This window comes from Sarcophilus harrisii, chromosome 2 (genome assembly GCF_902635505.1).
Source record: "Sarcophilus harrisii chromosome 2, mSarHar1.11, whole genome shotgun sequence".
NCBI lineage: Eukaryota > Metazoa > Chordata > Mammalia > Dasyuromorphia > Dasyuridae > Sarcophilus > Sarcophilus harrisii.
Genome location: NC_045427.1, coordinates 511,759,824 through 511,785,362, shown reverse-complemented (window position 1 = coordinate 511,785,362; position 25,539 = coordinate 511,759,824). Strand labels below are relative to the sequence as shown.

General features: G+C 35.2%; 1 protein-coding gene across 1 annotated transcript in view; it reads right to left on the bottom strand.

Annotated features, from left to right (window-relative positions):
* Positions 1-25,539, bottom strand: part of FAM81A (family with sequence similarity 81 member A) — a 95,044-nt gene that overhangs the window by 25,424 nt on the left and 44,081 nt on the right. Inside the window, exons 4-6 of the mRNA XM_003755710.2 lie at positions 15,522-15,640; positions 2,584-2,713; positions 43-149 (exon numbers count right to left, since the gene is read on the bottom strand). Of these exons, the coding sequence (XP_003755758.1) occupies positions 43-149; positions 2,584-2,713; positions 15,522-15,640 (356 nt within the window). The remainder of the gene's footprint in view (positions 1-42; positions 150-2,583; positions 2,714-15,521; positions 15,641-25,539) is intronic.

The following is a 25,539-nucleotide window of genomic DNA, read 5'->3' as shown; positions in this document are numbered from 1 at the left end:
ATGTCTAAATCAAGAAAAAACGTTAGTATAATAGCTACTCACTTAATGTCCAAAAGATGAAGCTGATGGTTGCTATCTCTGTGAGTCATTTTCAGCTTTGTGCTTTGCTCTGATATTGACAGGTCAACTCTGCTTAAAAGCTGAGAAATCTGAAAAAAGGAATTGATGCTTTAAAATTACATATGGAATCTTAGAATTATAGACTTAAATTAACAAGGAACTTAGAGGCCATTACCTATATAGACTTTTACAAAAAGTAACTTTAGGAAAGAGAAATGCATTAATTATATCAGGAATTTTAAAAGCAATCAATAATCTTGTTGAACATTTTTAGCTTTTTTAGAAAACTCCTACTAAAACTCTACTCACAATGCTCATCAAAGTGGGAAAGTAACAGAGTTCTTGAGATCTATGCCAGTGAAGTACATGATCTGGCAGATACTATCAAGCTGGAAAAACTTTTATACTCGCCCAATAATGGGTTGTGGTCCATTGTCCTAGAATCAACCCAGATACAATCAGAGATAGTTATCACCCAAAGGTCAACCTAGAAGTAAAAATTATCTGGGGGGAAGAAGGAGTCTCTTAGCATTCATGAAGATCTATTAAGTCAATGGGAAAAAGACTCAAACAAGAGAAAGAAGAGGAAGAGGAGGAAGAAGAGGAAAGAGAAGTATATCTTCCTCCTCATCTCTCCCCCTTATTCTATCTTCTTCATCCTCCTTTTCCCTCCCTCTTTCTTGAGGTCAGAAGTACCTGCTCCTAATACTGATTGACATAAAAGTTATAGCCTGTTGTTTTTTTCCCTCAAACTTGGGCTGCATGACTTCTAATGAAGGAAAAGCCACTAAATATATAATATCATGTATTTCAATTTAAATTATACATATTTATCTTTCTCTCCAACTAGATGTGAAATTTTGACAATGGAGATCACTTCTTAGACTTTTCTGTATTCCCCACTATACCTGGCACAGTACTATACACATAAAATATTAAATAAATATCTACTAGATGACTAAATTATTATGAAAGTAGACCCAATGTTTTTGCTAGAAGGAACTACCATAAGTCACCATTATCACAGTTACAATTACGCAGCTGAGCTATAGTGAAAAAAGAGGAGATGGTTTCATTCATTTGCTATCCTACCTCATCTCTTCCCATAGGTCCAAACCAATGACCCTACAGCTTTTTGACAACTGTCTGGCTAGTAAAATGGACGTTTTGCTTCAGTCTTTGTACCATCTGTGTGACTGCAAATGCTCCAATCTCTTAGCAGTTTCAATAATGTAACTGGAACAATTCTAATTGTAATGACATCAACTATGTGGGCAGCCTTTCTGGCAAAAGTTCTGAATAGGCTCTCCTCGGGAGACAAGCAGTTCCAGACTGCAGCAATAAACAACTTGTGAAAGGCTACAGACTTCTTATTTTGTGCTTCGCTCGAATATTGACATGAATGCCCATGTTTAACAAAACTGACAGGGCTTGCCTTGAGATTTACCCACAGGAGCACAGTGCCTGCGAAATAGCAGGTGCAATATAAATGCTTATTCTCCCATAATGAACAATGGAGCTTCACCACTTGGTTGTATCTCTTTTCCTAGGAAAAAACATCTTTCTGCCTCACTATTTGGAACCTACGTGACCACTTCTCAAAGATCCTTCTCAGTCATTATAATTAAGTTAAGGCTCAGTAAAAAGACTGTAGAAGGCAAAGTAGTTCTATTCCCAGCCCATGCTGCCTTCCTTCTGGCTCTGCCAACTCATCCCAAATTGGCTGGTGGAAATTGAGTTCATTTTAAAGTCTGAAATAGAGTCAAATGAACCCGGGCAAATGCTTAGGTACATATATCCGCTAACTTCCATACTTTTAGAAGGTGACCTGGTGTGGACAAATGCCCAAGGACCTATCCTTTATTTAAAGAATGGTAGTTTGGGAGTAGGAAGTGGGCAAGGGTGAGCAAGAGGAGTGAAAAAGAGGGGAAAGAGATATTCTTTAGTCTGGGTTTCTTGGAAGAAATTTGGCCTAGTTTCAGTATAGAAAATCCCCAGAAGGGATTAGGTTCATGCCCATGCTGGAGCAGATAAGAGTCTTCACGATGTCCCTGGACTCAATTTGGCTTCTTAAGGTTTTAGGAAATAGAAGTTACTGGGACTGAGCCAGATTTCTTAGAATAGATCATCTGGACCACTTACCACTAGGGTTGAATTATACTGCCAGATCACCCAATACACTTAGGAATTTACCTAGATTCTTTTGAGTACCTGTCACACAATAAAATCAACTGATTCCTTTCATGTATGCAATATTTAAGCAAATCAGATATTATGAAAGACTACTCTCCTAATATATTCAAGATGACAAGGGGCAGTTTAAAGTAAAGAACAAACAATTCTTCCAGTTCTGCATAAATATTTAAAAATATTATATATTAAAAATAAAAATAATTTAAAAATATTTTTTAAAAAAATATATTTAAAAAAAAAACTCATCTTCTTCAAGAAACTATTAACCTAAAGGTATTTGTGCTAACTGCAAATCAACCATTTTAGAAAACTATTTTAAAAATAACATACCTGCCCTTCTGCATCTTTGATTTTAGTTTCCAGAATAAGTTTGGCAGCCTGCTGTTCTTTGTTTAGGTGTTGAAGGCCTTCATATGTTGTTTTATGCTCTGCAGACAATCTAGCTATGCTAGCGTCACATCTGTTCAGGTGAACACCAAAGTTAAAAACAATGAAAATTAAAACAGATGAACCACAATTTTATTTAAATTATCTTAAGATACTTAAGATAACAATATGTTCTGGCAATTTCGAAGGAAGACATCCAAGCTATAAACAAATATAAAAAGGGTCCAAATCTCTAATAGAGAAATGTGAAATAAAGTAACTCTACAATTCTATCTTATACCAATGATATTGGCAAAGATGACAAAAAAAAGAAAATTACATTTGTAAGATGTGTTATAGAAAAATGTTAAGAACACTATTGGTAGAGTTGTGATTAGTCCCACCATTCTGGAAAGCAGTTTGGAATTATGTTTATATTCTCTGACCTAGTGATAATTCACTACTAGGTCTACACAATGAATAGATTTAAAAAAAAAATAAACAGGGCTCATATCTACAAAAATATTTATAGCAACTCTTTTTGCAGTAGCAAAAAGTGGAAAATGGCTAAATAAATTATGGCATAGGCATGTAACAGGCTGGTAAAGAAAGCGAACTTAACTGTGTTCTTACACAGTAATGGGAAGTTGCTGGTTTTATATGGGAGAGTGATGTTGTAGATTAGGGGAAAGGTGAGTATAATAATGGATAGTAGGAGTGAAGAGTTTAATAAGTAGTTAATTACTTTTATTTGGAATTACACCAAAATTTTTAGTTCCTAAGACCAATGGATGACTATTATCCTTTAAAAGTGAGAAAGCTATGGGTTTTAAGCATGGGTTCACCACAATAAAGCTAAAGTGGATGATTTCAAAGAAAAATGAAAAAATCTGATGCCAAATAATTAATGAAATTAACAAAAACCAAGAGAAACAATTTACACAAAGACAATATTATAAAGAAAAACAACTTGGAAAGACCTGAAACCTCTAATCAATGCAATGACCAGCCATCCAGAAGACTGAAGATGAAACATGCTAACTACCTCTAGCTAGTGACATGACAGATTCTAAAAACAGAATAGAATATATACATTTTTGGACCTGTAGAAAACTGTTTTGTTTGACTAGACATGTTACAAGTGTTTTTCAACTTTTTTTTTCAAATGGAGGTAGGAAGGTGAGAAGAGAAAATAAATGCTTGCTAAATTTTTTAATTTTAAATTTTGAATAGTATGTTCTGCAAAGCTTTATTCTAAAGAAAGAAAATGAACAACTCTCTTTAGAATAAATGTATTAAATCCAAATAACAAAATTAAGCAGTGGAGTTATCAATTCGAATCAAGGATTCTCATTTTATTATGCCTACAAAAATTTTAAGAACTTTAAATGTAGGATTCTAGTATGACCACACAATTTCTAATACTGCTCACTGATCATATACTTCTTTGTAATTAAATGAATATAAAAAAAATTTTAAACTATAAATAACAATGCTATGTCATGCTATCACGTGTACCTCACATGGTAGAATTGGAATGATGCTAGTGTTCTAACATTAGATCAGAATTTAATACATATGGTATAAAATCAGATAGCCATCTAGGACATTATGGTACATATTATAGAGCTGTAGAATCTAAACCCCATTTTACTTCTAAATTTCTTTGTGGCTGTGGGCAAGTCAGTAACCTTCCTGAGCCTCACTGTCATGGGCCACAAAGAGAACAATAGGACTAGAAGATGTTTTCCAGCTCAAAAATTCTATAATTCTAAAATGGAGAGATCTCTGACATATATTAGATACTAGCCAAGTCACTTATCCACTCAGGACTCTAGGCCTCTCTCTAAGTAGCACAGAACATTCCAACTTGTGTCAATAGAAAGTTTCCCCAAGCAGGAATTTCCTCTACCAATGAAAGCACAGATGTAGTTCCATCCCTATCTCTCTCAATGCTAGTTGTGTGCATCAAATTTTATAAAGCCAAGAGGTCACACAGAATGAGAATGAAAAAACCCAGTGAATAGAGCAAAAGCCAAAAATGAAAAAAGAGTGGTATAAGTAAGAAAATAGAGAGAACAAATGAAAGATTGTGACACTTTTCAAGTGATAGACTGTACTCATCAATAAACTTTCTGAAAGTCCTGAAGTTTTATAGCTTATGGATTAGTTTTCACCAACTAAGTCTTGGCTCCTTTTGCTAGACCAGAGACATAGGCATTCTCTGACTTATTCACCAAAAACTATTCATTTAAAATATCATTTAGGAACTTTGATTTAATTTATTGATTACTTGATATCCTTACTTAATTCAGAATCTTATCAGCTCTCCTTGCTAAACTTTGGTATTATAAGATATAATTTATAATAAGATTATAACAATATAATAAGATGATAATAAACATTCCAAATTTTCCCTGTGTTGGACCTTTTTAACTGTTACAGGTCTCTATTTTCTGGCAGATTCATTTCTTAGGTTCAATCATGAATAAGCAGAGAGACTCCAATCTCTTTCCAAAAGAAAGATAAAAGTCTGAGAGCCAAGGATCTGTAGATTCCAGTAGAATCTGGTACAGTTGATAAGCCCAAAACTAAAAAGATTTTGGCAAAGTGTTGCAGTGAAACTCTTTCTAATTGTTAATGACATGTTTTTAAGCATTTCCTGAATTGCTCATTTGTTTTAGAGATTAAAAGAATAGCTTTAGTGAACATTCCTCAGCTCTTAGAATTTAGAGGAAAATAATTGGCTAACTTTGTTAGCTATGTATGAAGATTTTACATTTTAAGTCAACAGTGAATTAGGGAGAGAACCTAGAACTTAAAAATTTTAAAAACAAAAGTAAATTTTTTTTTTGTTTTAGATGTAACAGGAAAAATATGAAATAAATAAACCAAATACTAAAGGAATATGATCCAAATATAAACAAATTCTGCCTGATTTCCTATTTATCCCTTTTAAATGTAATTGTGAAATGCACACCATAGAGAAATAGATTCAGAACTGAAAGGTACCTCAGATATCATCTAATCCACTATCTTTCTTTTATGTAATTGGATATTTACATAGAAAACAAGTTCTTTAATTGAAATGGGTTAGGATTGGTAGAACCACTTGATTTAGTTTGAGTTTTATAATCCAAGATTAGCAGATTTAGTGATTTAAAGACCTCTGGGGATATGACAAATTTTCAGCTATCCAATTCTAAATTCTCCTTGAAATTCAATCAAGGAACTTGTTCACACTTTATAAAGAGATCACAGGGTAAATATATTTTTACATGTTTAATACCTTGTTAACATATTAATACTTCAATGCTTTTGGTGTCTACCCTTTGCTTTCTTTGCTTAGAGAAAGTGGAGAAAAACCAACTGATCAAAAACCAACAACCCTTCTCCTCTAACTCTACTACAGGAGGAAGATGAGGTCTGATGGGAAGTGGATTGAGCACAGACAAGAATGAATCCTGCATCCTATAATTCCAAACCAAGCATTCTTTTAACTATGTTATGTTGTCTTGCAAAGGAGTATGCCATCAAACAAAAAGGCTTATGGACTTTAGGGTAAGGGGATTTTCATTCAAAGTCAATAAAAATCAAATAGCCTTTGATATATTATGATCTATAGCAACACAGTACTTATTGCATGATGAGTCAAAAAAAAAAGCCCTCTTTGATGCCCTTCCATTAGCATTTTTTAAATCCTAGGTTCTGAAAAAAGTATTGAAAAAATTCACATGACTTCTGATATGGAACTGTGTCTATCAGGTCTCTGAAAGATCTAATAGCAGTAAAAGAAGGTTAAATACTTTTCTCTCGAAACTATGTATTGACAAATAGCTATAGAGAAATATAAATATCAGATTCTCTATCATCCCATTTTTAAATGAAGCCATATATACCGATTGAAGAAGCATGTTTAGTTTCAAGGACAAGATAAAATAGTGCCTGGCACATAGGAGGTACTTAATAAATGTCTACTGAATGACTAATTGATCTCTTAACTATGACAAAGATTAGCAGGTTTAAGAATAGTGTTAACTATAGTCCATAAAGTTATCTGCTAGCACCAATTGAAAGGGACAGCTTCATCTATCTGGGAGGCCAGCAGATCCACTTTCCTTATCCAAATATCAATTCAATAACAGATCCTGCACTATCACAGTTCTGGCCCAATGTAGCTGAAAATTTCTCCTTATTTTGGATGCATGTATATCAAGCAATTCTTACCCGATGTGCTAGTATTCCATACAAAAAGCAATGAACTATAGATAAAAAAAAATACTAAAAACAAAGACCTTTTTTGAAATTGTAGTGCAAGCTACAGGATACATAAAGAAAGTACATGCCAGAGTGGGTAAAACACTAAGGACAGAGAGAAAGCAAATTATTTCATTTTTATTCTGTCTCCATCCTCATCAGCAAGGAAAACAATTTTTAAATTGGAAGGGATAAAATTTTTAAAAATCTATTGGGAAAAAAAGATAGTAAGTAAAGGATGCAGAAAAACTGACTTGACAGTTTTGTGTAAAACTGTTCATGTAAAAAAGACCAGTGTCTTTTAGTTAATCATATGCTCAAAAGCAATCAACAATATAAAGGGATTACTAAACAAGACAAAATAAAACAACAGCAACAACAACAAAAAAAAAACTAATGCAAGGTTAGACTACATTAATAAAATAAGAGTATACAGATCAAAGGAGTCAGGCATATCCCTGGTACTCTGAGCGGGTCAGAATACTGCAGAAGTATAACATTCAATTCTTGACATCAAACTTGAAGGACAGCAGCAATGTAGGGAATATCTAATAGAGGGTAACTAAAATGGTGAGGGACATAGAAACTTCATCATATGAGAAACTGTTTAGCCTAGGAAATATAACAACTATCGTCAAGTATTTGAAGAGCTAGTAAAAATGTTTGTTGATTGAATGGAAGCAAAACAAGGAAAGAACAATGACTCTTGGAGTCCTCCCTTAGCCTGATGCAGTTGCCTACATGGACTTTGGAGGATTCATTTTGTTTATAACTATTTCAGGTCTGCTTATTGCACAGTGAACAAATGTTTTTTGAGGCTTCTGAGCTGATGCATACAAAAGGCCCAAGAAGTAGATTTTGCTCTTTTTCCTGATGATAAACAAGGCAAAGGCTATTGCAAATTATGCCTTGGAGGATGTAGTAGCAATGACTTCTGCTTACAGCTGCCTAATTCACTATTCAGATCAATATGTGGCCTTGAATATAGGGCCTCTTATCTGTTGGTTCTTAGCATTTGTTCTTTCCTCTTCTTAAATGATGAGTAATGGAGATGAAATGGAATAGGCCATATAATCTCATTATATCTCAAAAAGTCCTAGGCTGGTAGGCCATCTTATGGTTTATCACCAGTGCAACCTAAAGTAGTAACTTATGGGACCTGCCATCCCAGATATCATTTTGTGATCCATCTTCTACTAACTCTGTCATCTTGTTACTATGGTAGAGTTAGTATATTGTAACAAAGGCTTTAAATTTCAGTCTATCCACCCCAAGGACCAAAGTGGAGGAAAGTTTGCCACTGATTCAGAAGGCTGTTTTGCCTTCTGCTCTTGCTATATCTTCTTGGCAAATATCTTTTTATAAAAACTAATTGATAAAAATTGGTTAAATGATACCAGAGCATTAATAAGGAGGAAATTATTGTGTGCAAACCAGATATTCAATAAAGTGAGAAGAAAGTAAGATGAATAACACTAAATTCATTTGGTAACATTTCCTAATTAGAAAAAAAATTATCTTGGAAATTTATATAGACCTGTATAAAAGATAAGTTCTTTTCTCTAGTTTTTCTGCTACATTCCCTCTTTCAGATCAGAAAAAAATAATAGTGTGAATAAGAAAAGATGGTTAATTCTTTCCTTGAAATTGAGGGACTTCTTTCTCAAAGAGAGCTAGTACAAACCATCAATATATCATCAACAATTCTAAGTTCATCAATTTCCCAAATGACTATAAAACTGTGTATGCCCTTTGCTCTTGCAATGTCTACTAGATCTGTATCCCAAAGAGATCATAAAAGAGGGAAAGGGACCCACATGTGCAAAAATGTTTACAGCAGCCCTTTTTGTAGTGGCAAGTAACTGAAAATGGAGTGAGTGGATGTCCATTAGTTGGACATTATATTGTAAATGTAACGGAATATTATTGTTCTATAAGAAATGATAAGTAGGCTGATTTCAGAAAAGCCTGTAAATGTTTACATGAATTGATGCTAAGTAAAGTGAGCAAAACTAGGAGAGTGATGATCCACTCTAATGGACTTGGATCTTTTCAACAATGTAGTGATTCAAGGCAATTCCAACAGACTTGTGAAAGAGAAAGTCATTTGTACCCAGAGAGAGAATATGGAGACTGAATGTGAAGCAAAGAATACTTTTTTCACCTTTTGTTGTTATTATTGTTTGTTTGCTTGGGTTTTTTTTCTTTCTCATATTTTCCCCTTTTGATCTGATTTTTCTTGTGCAACTATGATGAATATGGAAATATGCTTTGAAAGAGTTATACATTTAACCTATATCAGATTGTTTGCTTGAGGAGGGGAAAAGGAGGAGAGAGGGAGAAAAATTTGGAATACAAGGTGTTGCAAAAGTGAATGTTGAAAACTATCTTTGCCTGTATTTGGAAAAGTAAAATACTATTTTAAAAATAATAAATTTTAGGGGCAACTAGTTGTAGTGGATAGAGCACTAGCCCTGAAGTCAGGAGGACCTGAGTTCAAATCTGGCCTCAGACACTTAACACTTCCTGGCTATCTGATCCTTGGCAAGTCACTTAACCCCAATTACCTCAGCAAAAAAAAATTGAAAAAATAATAAATTTTAAAGTTAAAAAATTTCTAAGTTTATGTCAGAAAATGGGTATAAGACATAATAGCAATGCATAAGGAGATATGGTTATAAGGGATCTCAATGTTCATAAACACACAAAAAAATTAAAGTTGTCCCTTAAAAACAAAATAAGAGAAACCAAAATTATATTAAGCACTGATTAATATTAGAGATTTAATCAGAGATACACTGTCCCTAGGTATTTAAATTTCTTTAAACTTTGTATTAATTATGTTTCATTTTCTTAAATTTAATCTTATGCTGTTAAAATTTCATGTAAAAAATGTTACTATATCGTGTTCTGATCTATTCTCTTACTTATTTCTCCTTCAAAACAATTGGTCTATGTAACTCAAAGTCAGATAAAAGTAGACCTGACAACGCAAACCATTTAAATTATGATGAATATCATTGTCTCTTTAAAGTTGGAATCAGCTTGAAAGTGAATTGAAAAACTGCTAGAGATACCATTATTTATCAGCTAATATGTAGATTTAGGTATCTATGGAAAATGTTATTTAAATAAGATCTGACTTTAAAATACAGGGATATAGAGAAGAAATACAATCAGATTGAAGAAAATCTACTTTCTAAATCACTTATAGGAAAGTCATACCAGTAAACAAGTAATATATAAAACATAAATATGACAATGAAACTTGTTTCCATATGTGGAGGAATGATCTCATTACTTTAAAGATATGATATGTGGATAGACATGATCTTTTTCTCCTGGAAGGCCTCATGAAAAGGAAAGGTTGACTTCTGAAGAAAAAGGCACTAATCACTTTGAAAAATGACAATGACGATCATGAATAGCTCATCTAATGAGGAAGTCTACCAAAAGACTAAAACTACAAGTCCTAGAGTCTTGCAGAATTTTAGAAAGATGAATTAGTCACTGACACTGTATTACAAGGAGACAATGTTACATGAATTGGTCATGACACAGTGTTACAAGGAGTCAATACTAAGATTTGTATTCTACATTCTTCCAAAAGGATACAAATCAACTTAAAGATCAAAACTATGTAGCTGAAGAAAATAGAGGAAATAGATATTTTCAAACACTAATCAGCCGTGTTTTCATACATATATATATATATATTTCAGATATTGTGCTAAACACTTAAGATTTAAAAAAAAAAAAAAAAAGCAAAAATCCAGTCGCTGATCTCAAGAAGTTTACAGTCTAATGAGGAAAGAACAAACTCAGGCAAAAAAAAACAACAATATTTGGTTGATAATATTTATAAATAAAAAGCAGAATGGTGCATATGAATCAGCCCTGAATTTAGACTTCAAGGACCTGGGTTCTACACCCATCTCTAGTACATACTATCTATTTAATGCAATCATTCTTCTCTATAGTCTTCAGTTTCTTCATTTGTAAAATAGGCAGGGTTAGATTTGATAATCTCAAGTCCCTAGCTCTAATCTATCATATCATTCCAGCTATTATTTCTTCTTTGGTATAATTTTCTCTAAAGGAAATGAATATTCAATCTTACCTTAAATTAGTTGATATCAACTCTAAGCAACTACATTAAGTAAAAAATTTAAAGCAATCAAAAGTCAAAAGAAGTATCTGAATAAATGCCTTTTTTTTTTTTTTTTTGCTGAGGCACACAGCTTTAGGAAGTGTTAAATGTCTGAGACCAGATTTGAACTCAGTCAGGTCCTCCTGACTTCAGGGCTGGTGCTCTATTCACTGTGCTACTTAGTTGCCCCATAAATGACATTTAAAAAAAAAACATATTACTACTGGGCTTATATCCCAAAGAGATCTTAAAAGGGAAAGGAAGCTGTATGTGCAAAAATGTTTGTGGCAGCCCTCTTTGTAATGGCCAAAAACTGGAAACTGAGTGGATGCCCATTAACTGGAGAATGGCTGAATAAATTGTGATATATGAATGTTATGGAATATTATTGTTCTGTAAGAAATGACCAGCAGGATGATTTCAGAAAGGCCTGGAGAGACTTACATGAACTGATGCTGAGTGAAATGAGCAGGACCAGGAGACCATTATATACTTCAACAACAATACTATATGATGATTGATTCTGATGGACATGGCCATCTTCAACAATGAGATGATCCAAATCAGTTCCAATGGAGCAGTAATGAATTGAACCAGCTACGCCCAGCAAAAGAACTCTGGGAGATGACTATGAACCACTACATAGAATTCCCAATCCCTCTATTTTTGTCCACCTGCATTTTTTATTTCCTTCACAGGTTAATTGTACACTATTTCAAAGTCTGATTTTTTTGTACAGCAAATAACTGTATGGACATGTATCATATATTATATTTGACTTATACTTTAACATATTTAACATGTATTGGTCAACCTGCCATCTGGTAGAGAGAGTGGGGGGAAGGAAGGGAAAAATTAGGGGAAAAAAAAAGGTTTTGCAATTGTCAATGCTGAAAAATTACCCATGCATATATTTTGCAAATAAAAAGCTATAATAAAAAAAACATTCAATATGTGGTAGCATATTCAATAAGTGGAATTTTTTGGAAAAAAATTTATTTATGCTTTCAGCACATATGAATTTCTGCTTGCCTATCAAGTCTATTATTTAGAAAAGGGCATGTAAGTTATATTGTGAAATATTAATTTTCATAGTGGAACAGCCTATACTTTGAGATATGCCCTTTTCCATATCATTTCAACATTACCGTCAAAGTCAAAACTGTCCCAAAAATGTTTTCACAAGAGTCTTTATAATTGTATCTGCATTAGCATTATAAGGAATCTTTGTTTCCAAGAGAACTAAGAAAGGACTTCATCATAGAATTTTTTAAATTTTTTTTAAAGGAAAAAAAGGGGGCAGCTAGGTGGCGCAGTGGATAGAGCACCAACCCTGAATTCAGGAGGACCTGAATTCAAATATGACCTCACACATCTTACAATTCCTGGCTGTGTGTGACCCTGGACAAGTGACTTAACCCCAATTGCTTCAGGAAAAAAAAAAAAAAAAAAAAAAAACCTCATCAAAGCAGAAATACTATGTATTTGTAGTCTGCAGTTCTTAGTGGCAGATAAGTCTACTGCACATTAGGAAAGAGATGGGCCTATGAAATTCCAGAAAAGAAATTTTTTTTAAAAATCATTCAAAACTACTGAACTCTATTTATTAACTAGAATTTATATTAAGAGGAAAGAGCCAATTCAGTGCCATTTAAATAACTATGCTATGTCTCTTCTGTCCTTAATGGCTAAACTCCTTAAGAAAGGTATCTACAATAGGCACCTCCACTTTCTCTCCTCTTCTTGTCAATCCCTTAGAATTATGCTTCTAACCTCACTCATCATTCTGCCAAAACTTCTCTTTAAAGATACCAATGATCTTTAGTTGCCAAATCCAATTCCCTTTTCTCAGTTCTCATTTTTCTTGATCTCTCTGCAGCCTGTGACACTGCTTATCTTCCTCTATTCCTTTCTAAGTTTTTGGGACACCATTCTCTCCTTGCTCTCCTCCTACTGTCAAGCCATTCCTTAGTTTCCTTTGCTGGATGCTCATGCAGATCACACCCTGGGCTCTCTCCTCTTCTCCTTCTATGCTACTTCACTTGGTGATCTCACACCAACTGCCATGAATGTAACTTTCATCTCTCAAATCTAGCTGTCCTGCCCTAACCTCTCTGCTGACCTCTAATCTTGCATCTCCAACTGCCTTCAAACAATTCAAACTGGATGTCCAGTAGACATCTTAACTCCACATATTCAAAACTAAACTCATGTTCTTTCCCCTCCCCCACATTCATTAGATAGAAGGCAATCCTCCTGGTCCCTCAGGCTCTCAATGCAGGAGTCATTCTCACTGCTCACTAGCTCTCACCCACCCTAGCCTCTCTCTCCCTGACATTATCATCCCCTGGCATAGGCTCTCATCACCTCCTACTTGGACTACTGCAACAACCTGCTGTTGAGCCAGCTTGTCTCCACTCCATCTTACATTCAGTCACCAAAGTGATTTTCCTAAAAGGCAGGTCCGACCATGTCACCTTTCCATTCATTAAACTTCAGTGGCTGCCTGTGCTTCCAAAATCAAATCAAATACAAAATCTTCTGTTTGATATTCAAAGTCCTTCATACCCAAGCCCCTCCTGTTGTGTAGAGGGCCACAGATAGTGGGGAACCCTGGGTGAGATATAAGGCCCTTTAGCCCAGTGGAACCCTGCTATGGCAGGGGTTGGCTCCCCATACCCCAAGGGCATCTGGGCCTTCCTGAGAAGTCAGGGGGCCTGACAACCTGTCTGTGGTTGAAGCAGAGATACTGAGTGCAGCAAGATATCTACACATACAAGCAAGCTGCTTCTGTGACCCCCGTGCACAGTATCCTATAGTTGGCGCGTGCCTAGTACAGTTAATGCATGAGCAGTGTGCTATGGTGATGCAAGTATATTGGGGTATTCAAAGCTGAGAGAATATGAAATAAGCAAATTCCATGTCTGACCATCCACATGAGTTCTGCCCCTTCACTCCTCATCCATGATCAGGATTTGGGCCAGGACCAAAATCCTCCAGTGAGCAGATCCAGACGTTACACTATTGTTCTAGCCTTCTTGCACCTTCCTCCCCAATGCTTAGTCTTGAATTCAGTGACACAGGACTCCTAGCTGCTCCATAAACAAGATATTCCATCTCTCAGCTCTGACTGATTGCTATGACTAGAATGCTCTCCCTCCTCATCTCCTCCTCCTGGCTTTCCTGGCTTCCTTAAAGTCCCAACTAAAATCCCACTTTCTACAGGAAGTCTTCCCTAATCTCTTAATTCTAATGCTTCCCTCTCTAAATTATTTCTCATTTATCCAGTATATAACTTGGATGCACATTATCTGTCTGCTTGTCTTCTTCAATAGACCGTGAGCTTCTCGATGAGGAGTTATTTGTATATTTTTGTACAGGCTTAGCACAGCTCCTGGCACATAGTAAGTGCTTAATGTTTAGTGACTGAGTAGGACTTCCTTCAATAGTTGGAGACACTTTGACTCTAAGAATGCTTCATTAATCTATTAACCAAGGAAAAGGTTAACCCCAACCTTAAACAATGAGCTCAAACAATGAGTTTCTAAGGAAACTCCTTAGTTATTAACACAACCACAATTTCAACCAAAGAATTCTATTTTTTACTCCCATTCTATGTAATCAACTCACAGTGGTTCCCAAGAAGCATGTAGTATTAGATCTTGAAAATGTAGCTACAAAAAGTTATCAAACTGTGCATACCCTTTGATCCAGCAGTGTTTCTACTGGGCTTATACCCCAAAGAGATACTAAAGAAGGGAAAGGGACCTGTATGTGTCAAAATGTTTGTGGCAGCCCTGTTTGTAGTGGCTAGAAACTGAAAAATTAATGGATGCCCATCAATTGGAGAATGGTTGAGTAAATTGTGGTATATGAATGTTATGGAATATTATTGTTCTGTAAGAAACGACCAGCAGAATGAATACAGAGAGGCTTGGAGAGATTTACATGAACTGATGCTGAGTGAAACGAGCAGAACCAGGAGATCATTATATACCTCAACAACGATACTGTATTCTGAATACATGTATTCTGATGGAAGTGGATTTCTTCAACAAAGAGAAGATCTAACTTAGTTTCAATTGATCAAGGATGGACAGAAGCAGCTACACCCAAAGAAAGAACACTAGGAAATGAATGTAAACTGCTTTCATTTTTGTTCTTCTTCCCAGGTTATTTATACCTTCTAAATCCAATTCTCCTGAGCAACAAAAGAACTGTTCGGTTCTGCACACATATATTGTATCCAAGATCTACTGTAACCTATTTAACATGTATAGGACTGCTTGCCATCTGGGGGAGGGGGTGGAGGGAGGGAGGAGAAAAATCGGAACAGAAGTGAGTGCAAGGGATAATGTTGTAAAAAAAAATTACTTTGGCATGGGTTCTGTCAATAAAAAGTTATTTTAAAAAAAAGAAAAGAAAATGTAGCTAATATGAAATGTTTTAAAATAACTGTTTACTAAAATAAATATACCAAGTCCTGAAGCCTTACCTTGCTACTCTTCCCCGAAGATCTCCCAAGCCAGAGAGTTGACGCATCTCCAGACTCTTTAAGGCAGAATTTGTTCCATAGCTAATGTTATCCCTGGCACGTATCTGTTCTTGTAGGACCTATGTGCAACAAAAAATTACCAACAAAATCACTTGGATTTGTAGGAAAAAACCTTTAAACTTTCTAATATAAAATTACATATATGATGACAGTAATTTATAAATTAAACCCTTTTCCCTCTTTCCTCTCTCACTTTGATGGTACAATATGTATAGTCTTGTCATAAAGCAGGGCTCTTCTAATCAGATCTAATTGCAAAGAGATCTGTTCCAAAAATAAGTCTTTATATACTAAATATACCAATATATACTAAAAAAGACTAAATGTACTTTAAGTATAAATGTGTTTTGGTTTAGTTTTAAAGTTGATAGAAATAAGGACTGTATGAGTTATAAGCATTTTTAAATGAGCAATATATATGCATATATAAACATATAGGGATATATAGGCTAACTATAGGATCAAGTTGGATAAACTAGGATTTGGGCAATCTATATGTTCTGTTGAACTATCAATCTAAAATCCAGATAGAAACAATGAAGAATATCAGGCTGTGACATATATATGTACAGCATAGTTGCATGATACTATACACCACACAGAAGGCAGGAGCCTTACCTTCCATAGGCTTTATGTCCACCAATAAGCCTTTGCTCCAAGTAGCACTAAAGGGAACTTCTTTCTAAGAAAAGGGCTGATGAAAAGGGTATTACCCAGGGTATACGTTCTAAAACTTAGAAATAACCAGAGACAATATGGGTAATACATCTCTGTAAAATTTAGAATTGATTGTATTATTATCTTTACAAATTTCAAGAAGGTAATTGATTGAAGCCAACTGGACAATGCATATTCAATAATAAAGTCATTAGCACAGAATACCCTGATAATATAATGTACATAATATAAAAATAGGTCATACAAAATTTTTACATTGGAATGTAATTCAAAAAACATTAAATATTAACCTATGTTAACACATTGATTAGAAATGAGGGACACAAAGATGAGAAAACACTTGCCCTCAAGAATTTTACAGTAAGAAAATATATACACAAATAAGTACAAGACAGAAATTGCCAAAGGCAAGAATAAGTCCAGGCAAAGTGAGGTAAAAAATTTGAGGAGGGAAGACATCATATCCCTTTCAACCCTCTTCACTGCTAGCTTCCTACCAACTCATAGGACTAAGTGAAGGAGTGGAATATGTCTTACCTCTGTCACTTTCTTTCAAGTTCAATGAAATCTACTCCCCATCATTTATCAAACTCAAGGTCATTTTTCTTTTCCTGTTTCTTCAGTACTCTCAGTCTTCCTTTCTATTCTATTCTCCAACATCATTATCAAAGATTTCACTTTCTATGTTGAAAATGCCTCTGAAATTATGTACATAATTCATCAATCTCCCTAACAACTACTTCTTTTCCACCCCATTTCAGTTCCAAGCTTACCTCTCCTAAGAAAGGCCCATTTAGGTTTTTTTTTAATCTTTGTATTTGTGGCATCTAGCACAGGACTTCATACTAGCTGCTTAATAATACTGCTTGAAATGAACTGAATTTGAACTTTCAATTTTATTACTTTCGAGATAATAAATTTTTAAATTCTATTTTCTGATCATAATGTTCTATCCTCTACCTCTCCATCTCTCTCACTCACACTAAATTTATACAATTACCTGTTAGAATCCTTATGAAGTGATAGGTTAGTTGCCTAATTTAGCATGGTACTTAGCAAATTCTCTAGCTCACTAATGTATTTAAGTACTCATTGGAGTTCACACTTTTGGGAGATTCACAAGTCAGTATTCAGTATGAAATTCACAAATCAGAAACCCACAATCCCACTCTCTCAGAGGAGGAGTCAACCTTTGAGAGAGCATAAAAACAGCTGAGCTCAGTCAGCAGAGTTCAACTGAAAAGATTGAGAGGGGAGCGTCAGTTCAGAAGAAGCCCACTCTCGGAGGTGGAACCAGATTCATTCATTTCATCTCACACCACTGTAGTGGCTGGCCTCCTGCACTTCCCCCACTGAGACCAAGGCTGGTCTGAAAGGCTCTCCAGAAAGCTGCCCAGCCCCAGGCAAGGAGACAAGACTCGGAAGGAGAAAATAAACATTTGGATTTTATCAGCTGGCTGTATTTGAGGTGATTATTGATCTGAACTGAAACTAAGGCTGCATCCAGAAAATCTCCCCAAGAAACCTGCTCCCAGAGAGAACCATCATATTTTATAAAAAAAAAAGAAAAAGAACACCACAATTACCCTCACCATAAAGTTTGGTTCCTTCACACTTTCTTATTCTTTGAATCTACTTTGGCTTCACTTGCCTCCAATACCATCTTGACCCCATGATTGTGCATTTCAATGATTTACCAGCCATTACCCTAGAATCCTTCATTCTGACCTTCTTCCATCCCCAAAATATGAATCCTAATTTTTCTGCTAACCCCATTTTCCAGTCTCTCTGTTGTTTGTCCAGGAGGGATGAGTATCATTGGAGAAAGTCATAAAATTGAGTTAGTTTCACCCTCAAAGAATTCAAGAACAGTGGTACCTTGGTACTTATTGCTCATTGGTTTCAGAAGGCACAAGTGGAGAAAATGAGTACTGAACAAAGGACTACATCTTCAGTCTGCAGCTTAACCAACCCTCCCCACCCAATTCCACAAAGGGGTCATTGGAGCTTCCAGCTACAGAGAAACAAGCCAATCTAGCTGGGAACTCTTCCTTCTTGACCCAAGTAATTTTCTGAGAGTAACAGTAACCTTTATACTCTTCCCCCACCCTACACCATCCAAGCTTCCTTGGAGGAGAGGGGGAAGAGGGTGGACATAAAGAGAGAAGCTATGGTCCTGAACTGTCTACCACCCAAGGCTCTAGCAGCCACCTGGGCCCTCCTGGGTTCTCCACCAACACCACCTAGACCTGGGTTCCCACAGCTGCTGCTCATGTCAACAGTGCTACTCCTGCTCCTGCTGCTTTTCTTCCTGCTAAGCACATCAGCCTCTCCAAATCCCTTTCAAAACTATTGTTTTGGGAGCCAGGAAATTATACGATCCAGCTACATCATCCTATGGGAACTGACCTGTCCCCTAAGGCACACAATCTCAGCATCATAAGATCCAAGCTAACAATACTATACACCACAGCCTTTGCTGGGGAAGAGCTGCCTACAACCAAGGGCAACAGCAGCAGCTACAGGGGCTGAGTAATACGCCTGGCCAACCTCACATCTCTATTGCTCATCCAAGACCTGCACTTCATTTTTTAAGTGCAAGGAGAGCTGAACAAATATCAAATGCTGAAGCATTTTTTTCCTCTTTAAAATGGATCAAATAGTGAATTCAACAAATATATCGATGAGTACCAAGGTTCCATCGTACTTAGTTTCAGTTGGACCTAAGCTATTATTCAAAAATCCTTCAATTCTATCTTCATCTAATTTCACAATTTTTAATTTCTTCTTTCATCACAGTTTTCCCCTATATTTACATCATATTATACAGCCATCCCATATGCTCAGTTCCGAATCCAAAAAAAAAAAAAAAAAAAGCTTCCTACATCTCCATATTTTACCTTACTACTAAATTTTGAAAAGAACCTTGATTTTGTTCTCCTTAACCCCTTACAATCAAATTTCAATCCCAAACATTCCACTTAGAGAGTAACAAATAACCACATCCAATTAAATGACTAAATCCAAATCTAATCTAATCACCAAAACCAAGTTTTTGTTTTTTTTTTAGTCTTGTCTTCCAAGCCTCAAGCCCTGCCCCAACAATGCCCTCCAAAGGACATCCCCTTTTCTTGGTTCTCCAATTTCTTCTCCAACTCCTAAATGTTCCTCTTCTTTTTTATAGGTTCTTCATCTTCTGCAAGGCTTCTTAATGTGAGTTTTTCTCAAGAATCTCTCTTAGCCCTCTTCTCTTATTCTGCTCATTCTTGGCAATCTCATTCAGTTTTGTAGTTTAGAAATAACTACAAAATTTACATCTCCAGAACTAAGTTTTATTTTTGAGTTCTAGAACCATGGTACTTTCTAAGAGACATCTCTAATTGATTATGCTATGGCTCCTCAAATTCAACATATCTAAACTAAGCTCATTAACTTTCTTTTTTTTTTTATTTAATAGCCTTTTATTTACAGGATATATACATGGGTAACTTTAAGGATTCAAAACCTCTTGTTCCAATTTTCACCCCCCTTTCACCCTCCCTAGATGGAGGATGACCAGTAGATGTTAAATATATTAAAATATAACTTAGATACACAAAAGTATACAACCAAAAAGTTATTTTGCTGTACGAATCAACTCTGAAATATTTAATTAGCTTGTAAGAAATCAAAAAATGAGGGGCAAATAAAGGGATTGGGAATTCAATGTAATGGTTTTATATCTCCCAAGTTCTTTTTCGGGATAATTCAGTTTTAACTGCTCCAAGAAATGATTTGTGATCTGTTGTGAGGATGGCCTTCCATCAGAACTGGGTCATCATATATATTGTTGTTGAAGATATAATGATCCCTGGTCCGATTTCACTCAGCACGCGTAAGTCTTCCAGGCCTTTGGAAAACATCCTGTTTATTTCCAAAAACAGAATATTCCAAATATTCATATACCACAATTTTTAGCCATTCTCCAAGATAATCCATTCAGTTTAGTTTTGACAAAAAAAGGGCCCCACCAAAACACGTAACAGGTCCTTTCCTTCTTTATAATCTCTTTGTATAATCCCAGTATCACTGCTGGATCAAAGGGTTGCAAGTTTGATCTTTTTGACATAGTTCCAAACATTCCAAAATGGTTGGTTGTTCAAGCCCACCAACAATGCATCAATGTCCCAGTTTTCCCGCATCCCCCAAAATCATCATATTTTTTCCCGTCTCTTAGCCAATCTGAACAGGTGTGTTTATTTAGAGTTGTCTTAATTTGATTTCTCTGATTTTGACTTGAGATCTTTTCATATGACTGAAAAGTTTCAATTTCTTCATCTAAATTGTCGTTCATTCCTTTGACCATTTTTCAATTGGAGAATGGCTTGATTTTTAAAATTAGGTTAATTTCTATATTTTTGGTGGGTTTATCAGCCTTTGACTGTAAAAAATATTTTCCCAATTTGCCCCTTCTAATCTGTTGTTAGTTTTTGTTTGTAAAAACTTTTCAGTTTGGTATAATCAATTTTGTATTTTTGATCATAATGACCTAGTTCGCTTTGGTCATAAAGACCTTCCCTTCCACAGGTCTGGGAGGTACTATCCGTGTTCTCTAATTTATTTAAATTTCTTTCTTTATCCTAGGTCAAACCCCATTTTGACCTTTATCTTGGTTCGGGCGAAATATGGATCAATGCCTAACCTATATTGTTTCCAATTTTCCCAGTTTTTTATCAAACAGTAAGTTCTTATCCCAAAAGCTGGGGTCTTTGGGTTTTCAAAACAAAGGGTTATATTTTTCGTTTTATCCCTTGAACCTGTTATTCCACTGATCAACTAACATTCCTTAGCCAATACCAAATGTTTTAAACGCCATAATATAATTTTAGATCTTTTAAAGCAAGCCCCTTCATTTGATTTTTTTTCATTAATGCCCAAATTCTTGGACCTTTTGTTTTTCCATAGAACTTTTTGTTATTTTTCAGGTCAAAAATTTTTGGGAGTCTGATTGGTTAGCGCTAAATAAATAGATTGTTTAGGTAATATTTGTCATCTTTATTATATCTTCCCCATCCAAAATTTAATATTTTTCCAATTGGTTAGACGACTTAATTTGTGTGAAAAGGGTCTGTAATTTTGCTCATAAAGTTTTATTTTTCCTTGGCAGATAGATTCCAAATATTTTATATTATCAGAAGTTACTTTAAATGGAATTTCTTTGTAACCTGACTTTGGTTTTTATGATATAAAGAATGTGATGACTTTGTGGGTTTATTTTAAACCACAACTTTGCTAAAGTTGTGGATTATTTCTTAACTTTTTCAGAATCTCTTTTAAGATATCATGTCACGGAAAGAGGATAATTTGGCTCTTCCCTTTCTTATTCTTAATCTCTTTCCAGTCTTAGCATAGCTAGCTTTAAACACAATATTAAAATGTAATGATGTGGGCAACCTTGTTCCCAGATCTTATTGGGAATGGGGTTTTTCCATTACATATGATGCTTATGATGGTTTTAAAGATGCTGGATTATTTTAAGGAAAATCCATTTTCCTATACTCCAAGTTTTTTAATAGGAATGGATGTTGGATTTTATAAATGCTTTTTTTCTGCATCTAGGATGACATGGTTTTGTTAATTTGGTTATTTAACCCAATTATATTGATGTTTTCTTAAATTAAAAGCCCCATTCCTGGTATAAACCCTACTTGATCATAGTGTATTATCTTGGATGTTTTTGTGTCTTTTTGCTAATATCTTATTTAAGATTTTAGCATCAATAATCATTGGAGATTGGTCTATAATTTTTTTCTCTGTTTCACCACCGGTTTGGAAAATATCCATGTCGGCATGAAGGAATTTTGGGGATCCTTCATTCCCATTTTACAAATATTTATATATATACAATTGTTCTTAAATTTTGGTTAAACACATGTAAATCCATCTTTGGGGGGGTTTTTCTTGGGTTGTTTAATTGCCTGTTCTATTTCTTTTTCTGAAATGGGACTATTCAACAATTTACTTCCTCCTCTGTTAATCTGGGAAGTCTATATTTTTTGGGGTAGTCATCCATTTCACTTGGGTTATCAAATTTATTGGATAAAGGAAAAATAACTCATTATTTTTCTTAATTTCCTTCATTGGTGGGAAAGTTCTCCCCTTTTTCATTTTTTAAGACTACTAATTTATTTTTCCCTTTTTCAATCAGATTTACCAAAGGTTATCTATTTTATTGGCTTTTTCATAGAACCAATTAGTTTTATTAATTAGTTCAATAGTTTTTTACTTTCAATATTTTTAATTTCTCCTTTTAATTTAAATTTAATTTAGTATTTGATTGGAATTTGGGCTTTTTTTTACGGCCAATTATTAATCTTTTTTTCTGTTTTATTCAAGTAAGCCTTAAGGATATAAAATTCCTCTTATTACCTTTGCGATCCCAAATTTTAATGATGTCTCATCATTGTCATTATCTTGAGTGAAATTTTAATTGTATCTATAATTTGCTGCTTCACCAATCATTTTTGAGATGGTTGTTTTTAGTTTCCAATTACTTTTTGGTCTATTTCCCCAACTTTATTTGAATGGTTTTTATTGATTGATCGAAAAAGAAAAGCATTTACTATTTGCTTTTTATTTAATTTTGAGGTCTTTATGTCCTAATATATGGTCAATTTTTGAATAGGTTCCATGAACTGCTGAGAAGAAAGTATATTCCTTTCTATCTCCATTTAATTTTCCAAAGATCCAACATATAATTTTTTAATATTCTATTTACTTTTTAATTTTTTCTAATTTGTTTTGTGGTTTGATTTTTAATTAGAGTCGGTTGAGATCTCCTACTATTAAGTTTTGTTGTTATTTCTTCTTAACTCTTTAACTTCTCCTTTTAGGAAGATGGATGCCATACCACTTGGTGCATTTGGTTTAATATTGATATTGCTTGTTGTTTATGTTCCCCTTTGCGGATGAGTTTCCTTCCTATCTCTTTTTTAGATCAATTTTTATTTTTGCTTCCAGAAAGGATGGCTACCCCCTTTTTTTCACCTGAAGCATTAGATTTTCTCCACCTTTTTCCTTTCTTAGGACTCCCTGCTTTAAATGTGTTTTTTAAACAAATTTAGGGCTGACTTTTGATCCCGTCGCTTCTTCCCTTTATGGGGGAGTTCATCCCATTCCATTTCTTGAATTACTAAATTGTATTTCTGCCATCCTAATACCCCCAGTTTGCGCTTTACTTCCCCCAACCCTCTTTCCCCCTTTTAAACTTATGACCCCTCTTGTATCCGATGTTATCCTCTTTTAAACCCCTCCTCCCCCTTTTGGTTTTCCCTTCCTTTATTTCTTTTCTTTTCCTTCCCCCATTTTTAATGGGAAAGAGAATTTTTCTAAAAAAATGTCAATTATTTTTTTCTTTGAGAACTTATGAGTAAGATTCACCAATGTTCCCCCTCTCTAAGTTCCCCAGATTGATGTTTCCTTTGCCTCTTTGTGGGATGTGGTTTTCTTTTTCCCTCCTTCCCACCTTTTTGCCATCACCCTTTTCCATATCTACCCCTTTTTATGTTATATAGTACAATCAAATTATACATGTATTCTTTTTTGTATATCCACAAAATAAATTTCAAAGTTATTTTTCCTTTTCTACTCTTGAGTTCTTGGTTGGAGATCAAAATTTTTGTTTAGTTTGGTTTTTTCTTCAAAACAAAAATTCAGTTTATTAAATTTCCTCTTCCCTGGGTGCTCACACTGGTGTTTATTCTTGGCTGATCCCAAGTTCTTGTGTTTTCGAATATCATATTCCACCCTTCTTTCCTTTTGTAGGGCAGCCGGATTTGGGTGACCTTGGGCACCCGGTATTTAAATGGTTTTTTGGCTGCTTGTAAAATTTTTTTTCCTTAATCTGATGGGTTCTGAAATCCCCAAATTCCTTGGGTTTTATTTTAGGGTTTTTTTCAGAAGGTGTTGAGAATTTTTTCAATGCCTATTTTACCCCGTTCTATTAATCTAGTTTCTTTGATACTTTGTAAAATACCAGGCCTTTTTTTTCATCATGTTTTAAAGTCCAATAACCCTTTGGTTATCTCTACTAACTATTTTCCGTCTGTCTTTTGCAAGTAGATAATCTGGTTTTTCCAGTTTGCTTTTTTTTTTTTCTTCGTTCTTTGTCTAATGAATCATTATTTCTATTTTTCAGTTCTAATTTTAAAGAATTATTTTCTTCATTAGCTTTTTACCCTTTTCTGTATATGTCCAATTGAGTTTTAAATGTATTGTTTTGGTCGGAATTTTTTCCATTTCCAATTTTTTTTAATTTTTTTTCCAATTCCAGATCCTACTTTCTTTTGGAGTTCCTTGTCTTTTCCCATTCCACAAATCCTACTTTCTAGGAATTCCTTTATTTTTCAATTACAATTTTACTTTCCCGGATTTTTTATTTTTCCAACAAATTTGTTTCCTGTACCCTGGGGAATTTTTAACTTTCCAATTCATATTTGAAGTTGTTGTTCTCTTTGAAGGTTTTTCCTTTCCCCATTTATCTTCTAACTCTTTTTGGATTTTTAAGGTCCTTCGAAGATCAAAGGAGGACAGTCTGATGATTTTTTTGCGTTTGAGGTCTCTTAGGTTTTGGACCTGCCTTTTTTCTGCATAGAAGTGTTCGTTCTTTTCATCTTTTATTCATGTTTTAAAACCTTTAGGGTAGCCCTAGGGATTACCAGCTTCCTCTGAAGAGGGAAATAAACCGTTCCGCCCAGGTATGGGGGTTTGGGGAGTTTTCCCTTCCCCCAACAGGAAGTGGATTCAGCACTGGCCGAATTAAGGCCCAGGGCTGTGTGGGAGCTTGCCCCTGGCTGAGACTGGGGGGTGCCGCCCCAGGCCGGACCCTTGTGGACGTGGTATTGAGCTGACCGAGCCCAGACCACCGAAAACCTGCCCAGCCCCCGCCTGATGCAAATCGGCCCTGGAAAAGCTCTATGGCCCCAAGCCGGCCCCCACGCCAGTTGGAGGCAACCCGGGCGCCTCCTGCGGTAGGATCCAACTGCCCCAAAAAAACCCCCAGCGGGTTGGGGCCCCGCCGGCAGATCTGTGCTTTATTTCGGTTTGAGGCCTCCCTCAGAACCTAATTTCTCCCAGTCTTGCTGATCTCCCCCGGCCCCGGGAACCAACCTTTTGGGAGATCGGATTTTCTTCCCGGGGGGTCTCCTTTTTCTTTTAATTTAGCAGTCAAGACTTTTTGGGCCTATAAATTGGAAAAAGGGTGGGTTAAAGTGCGGGCCTTCTCCGCCATCGGCCCAGCCCA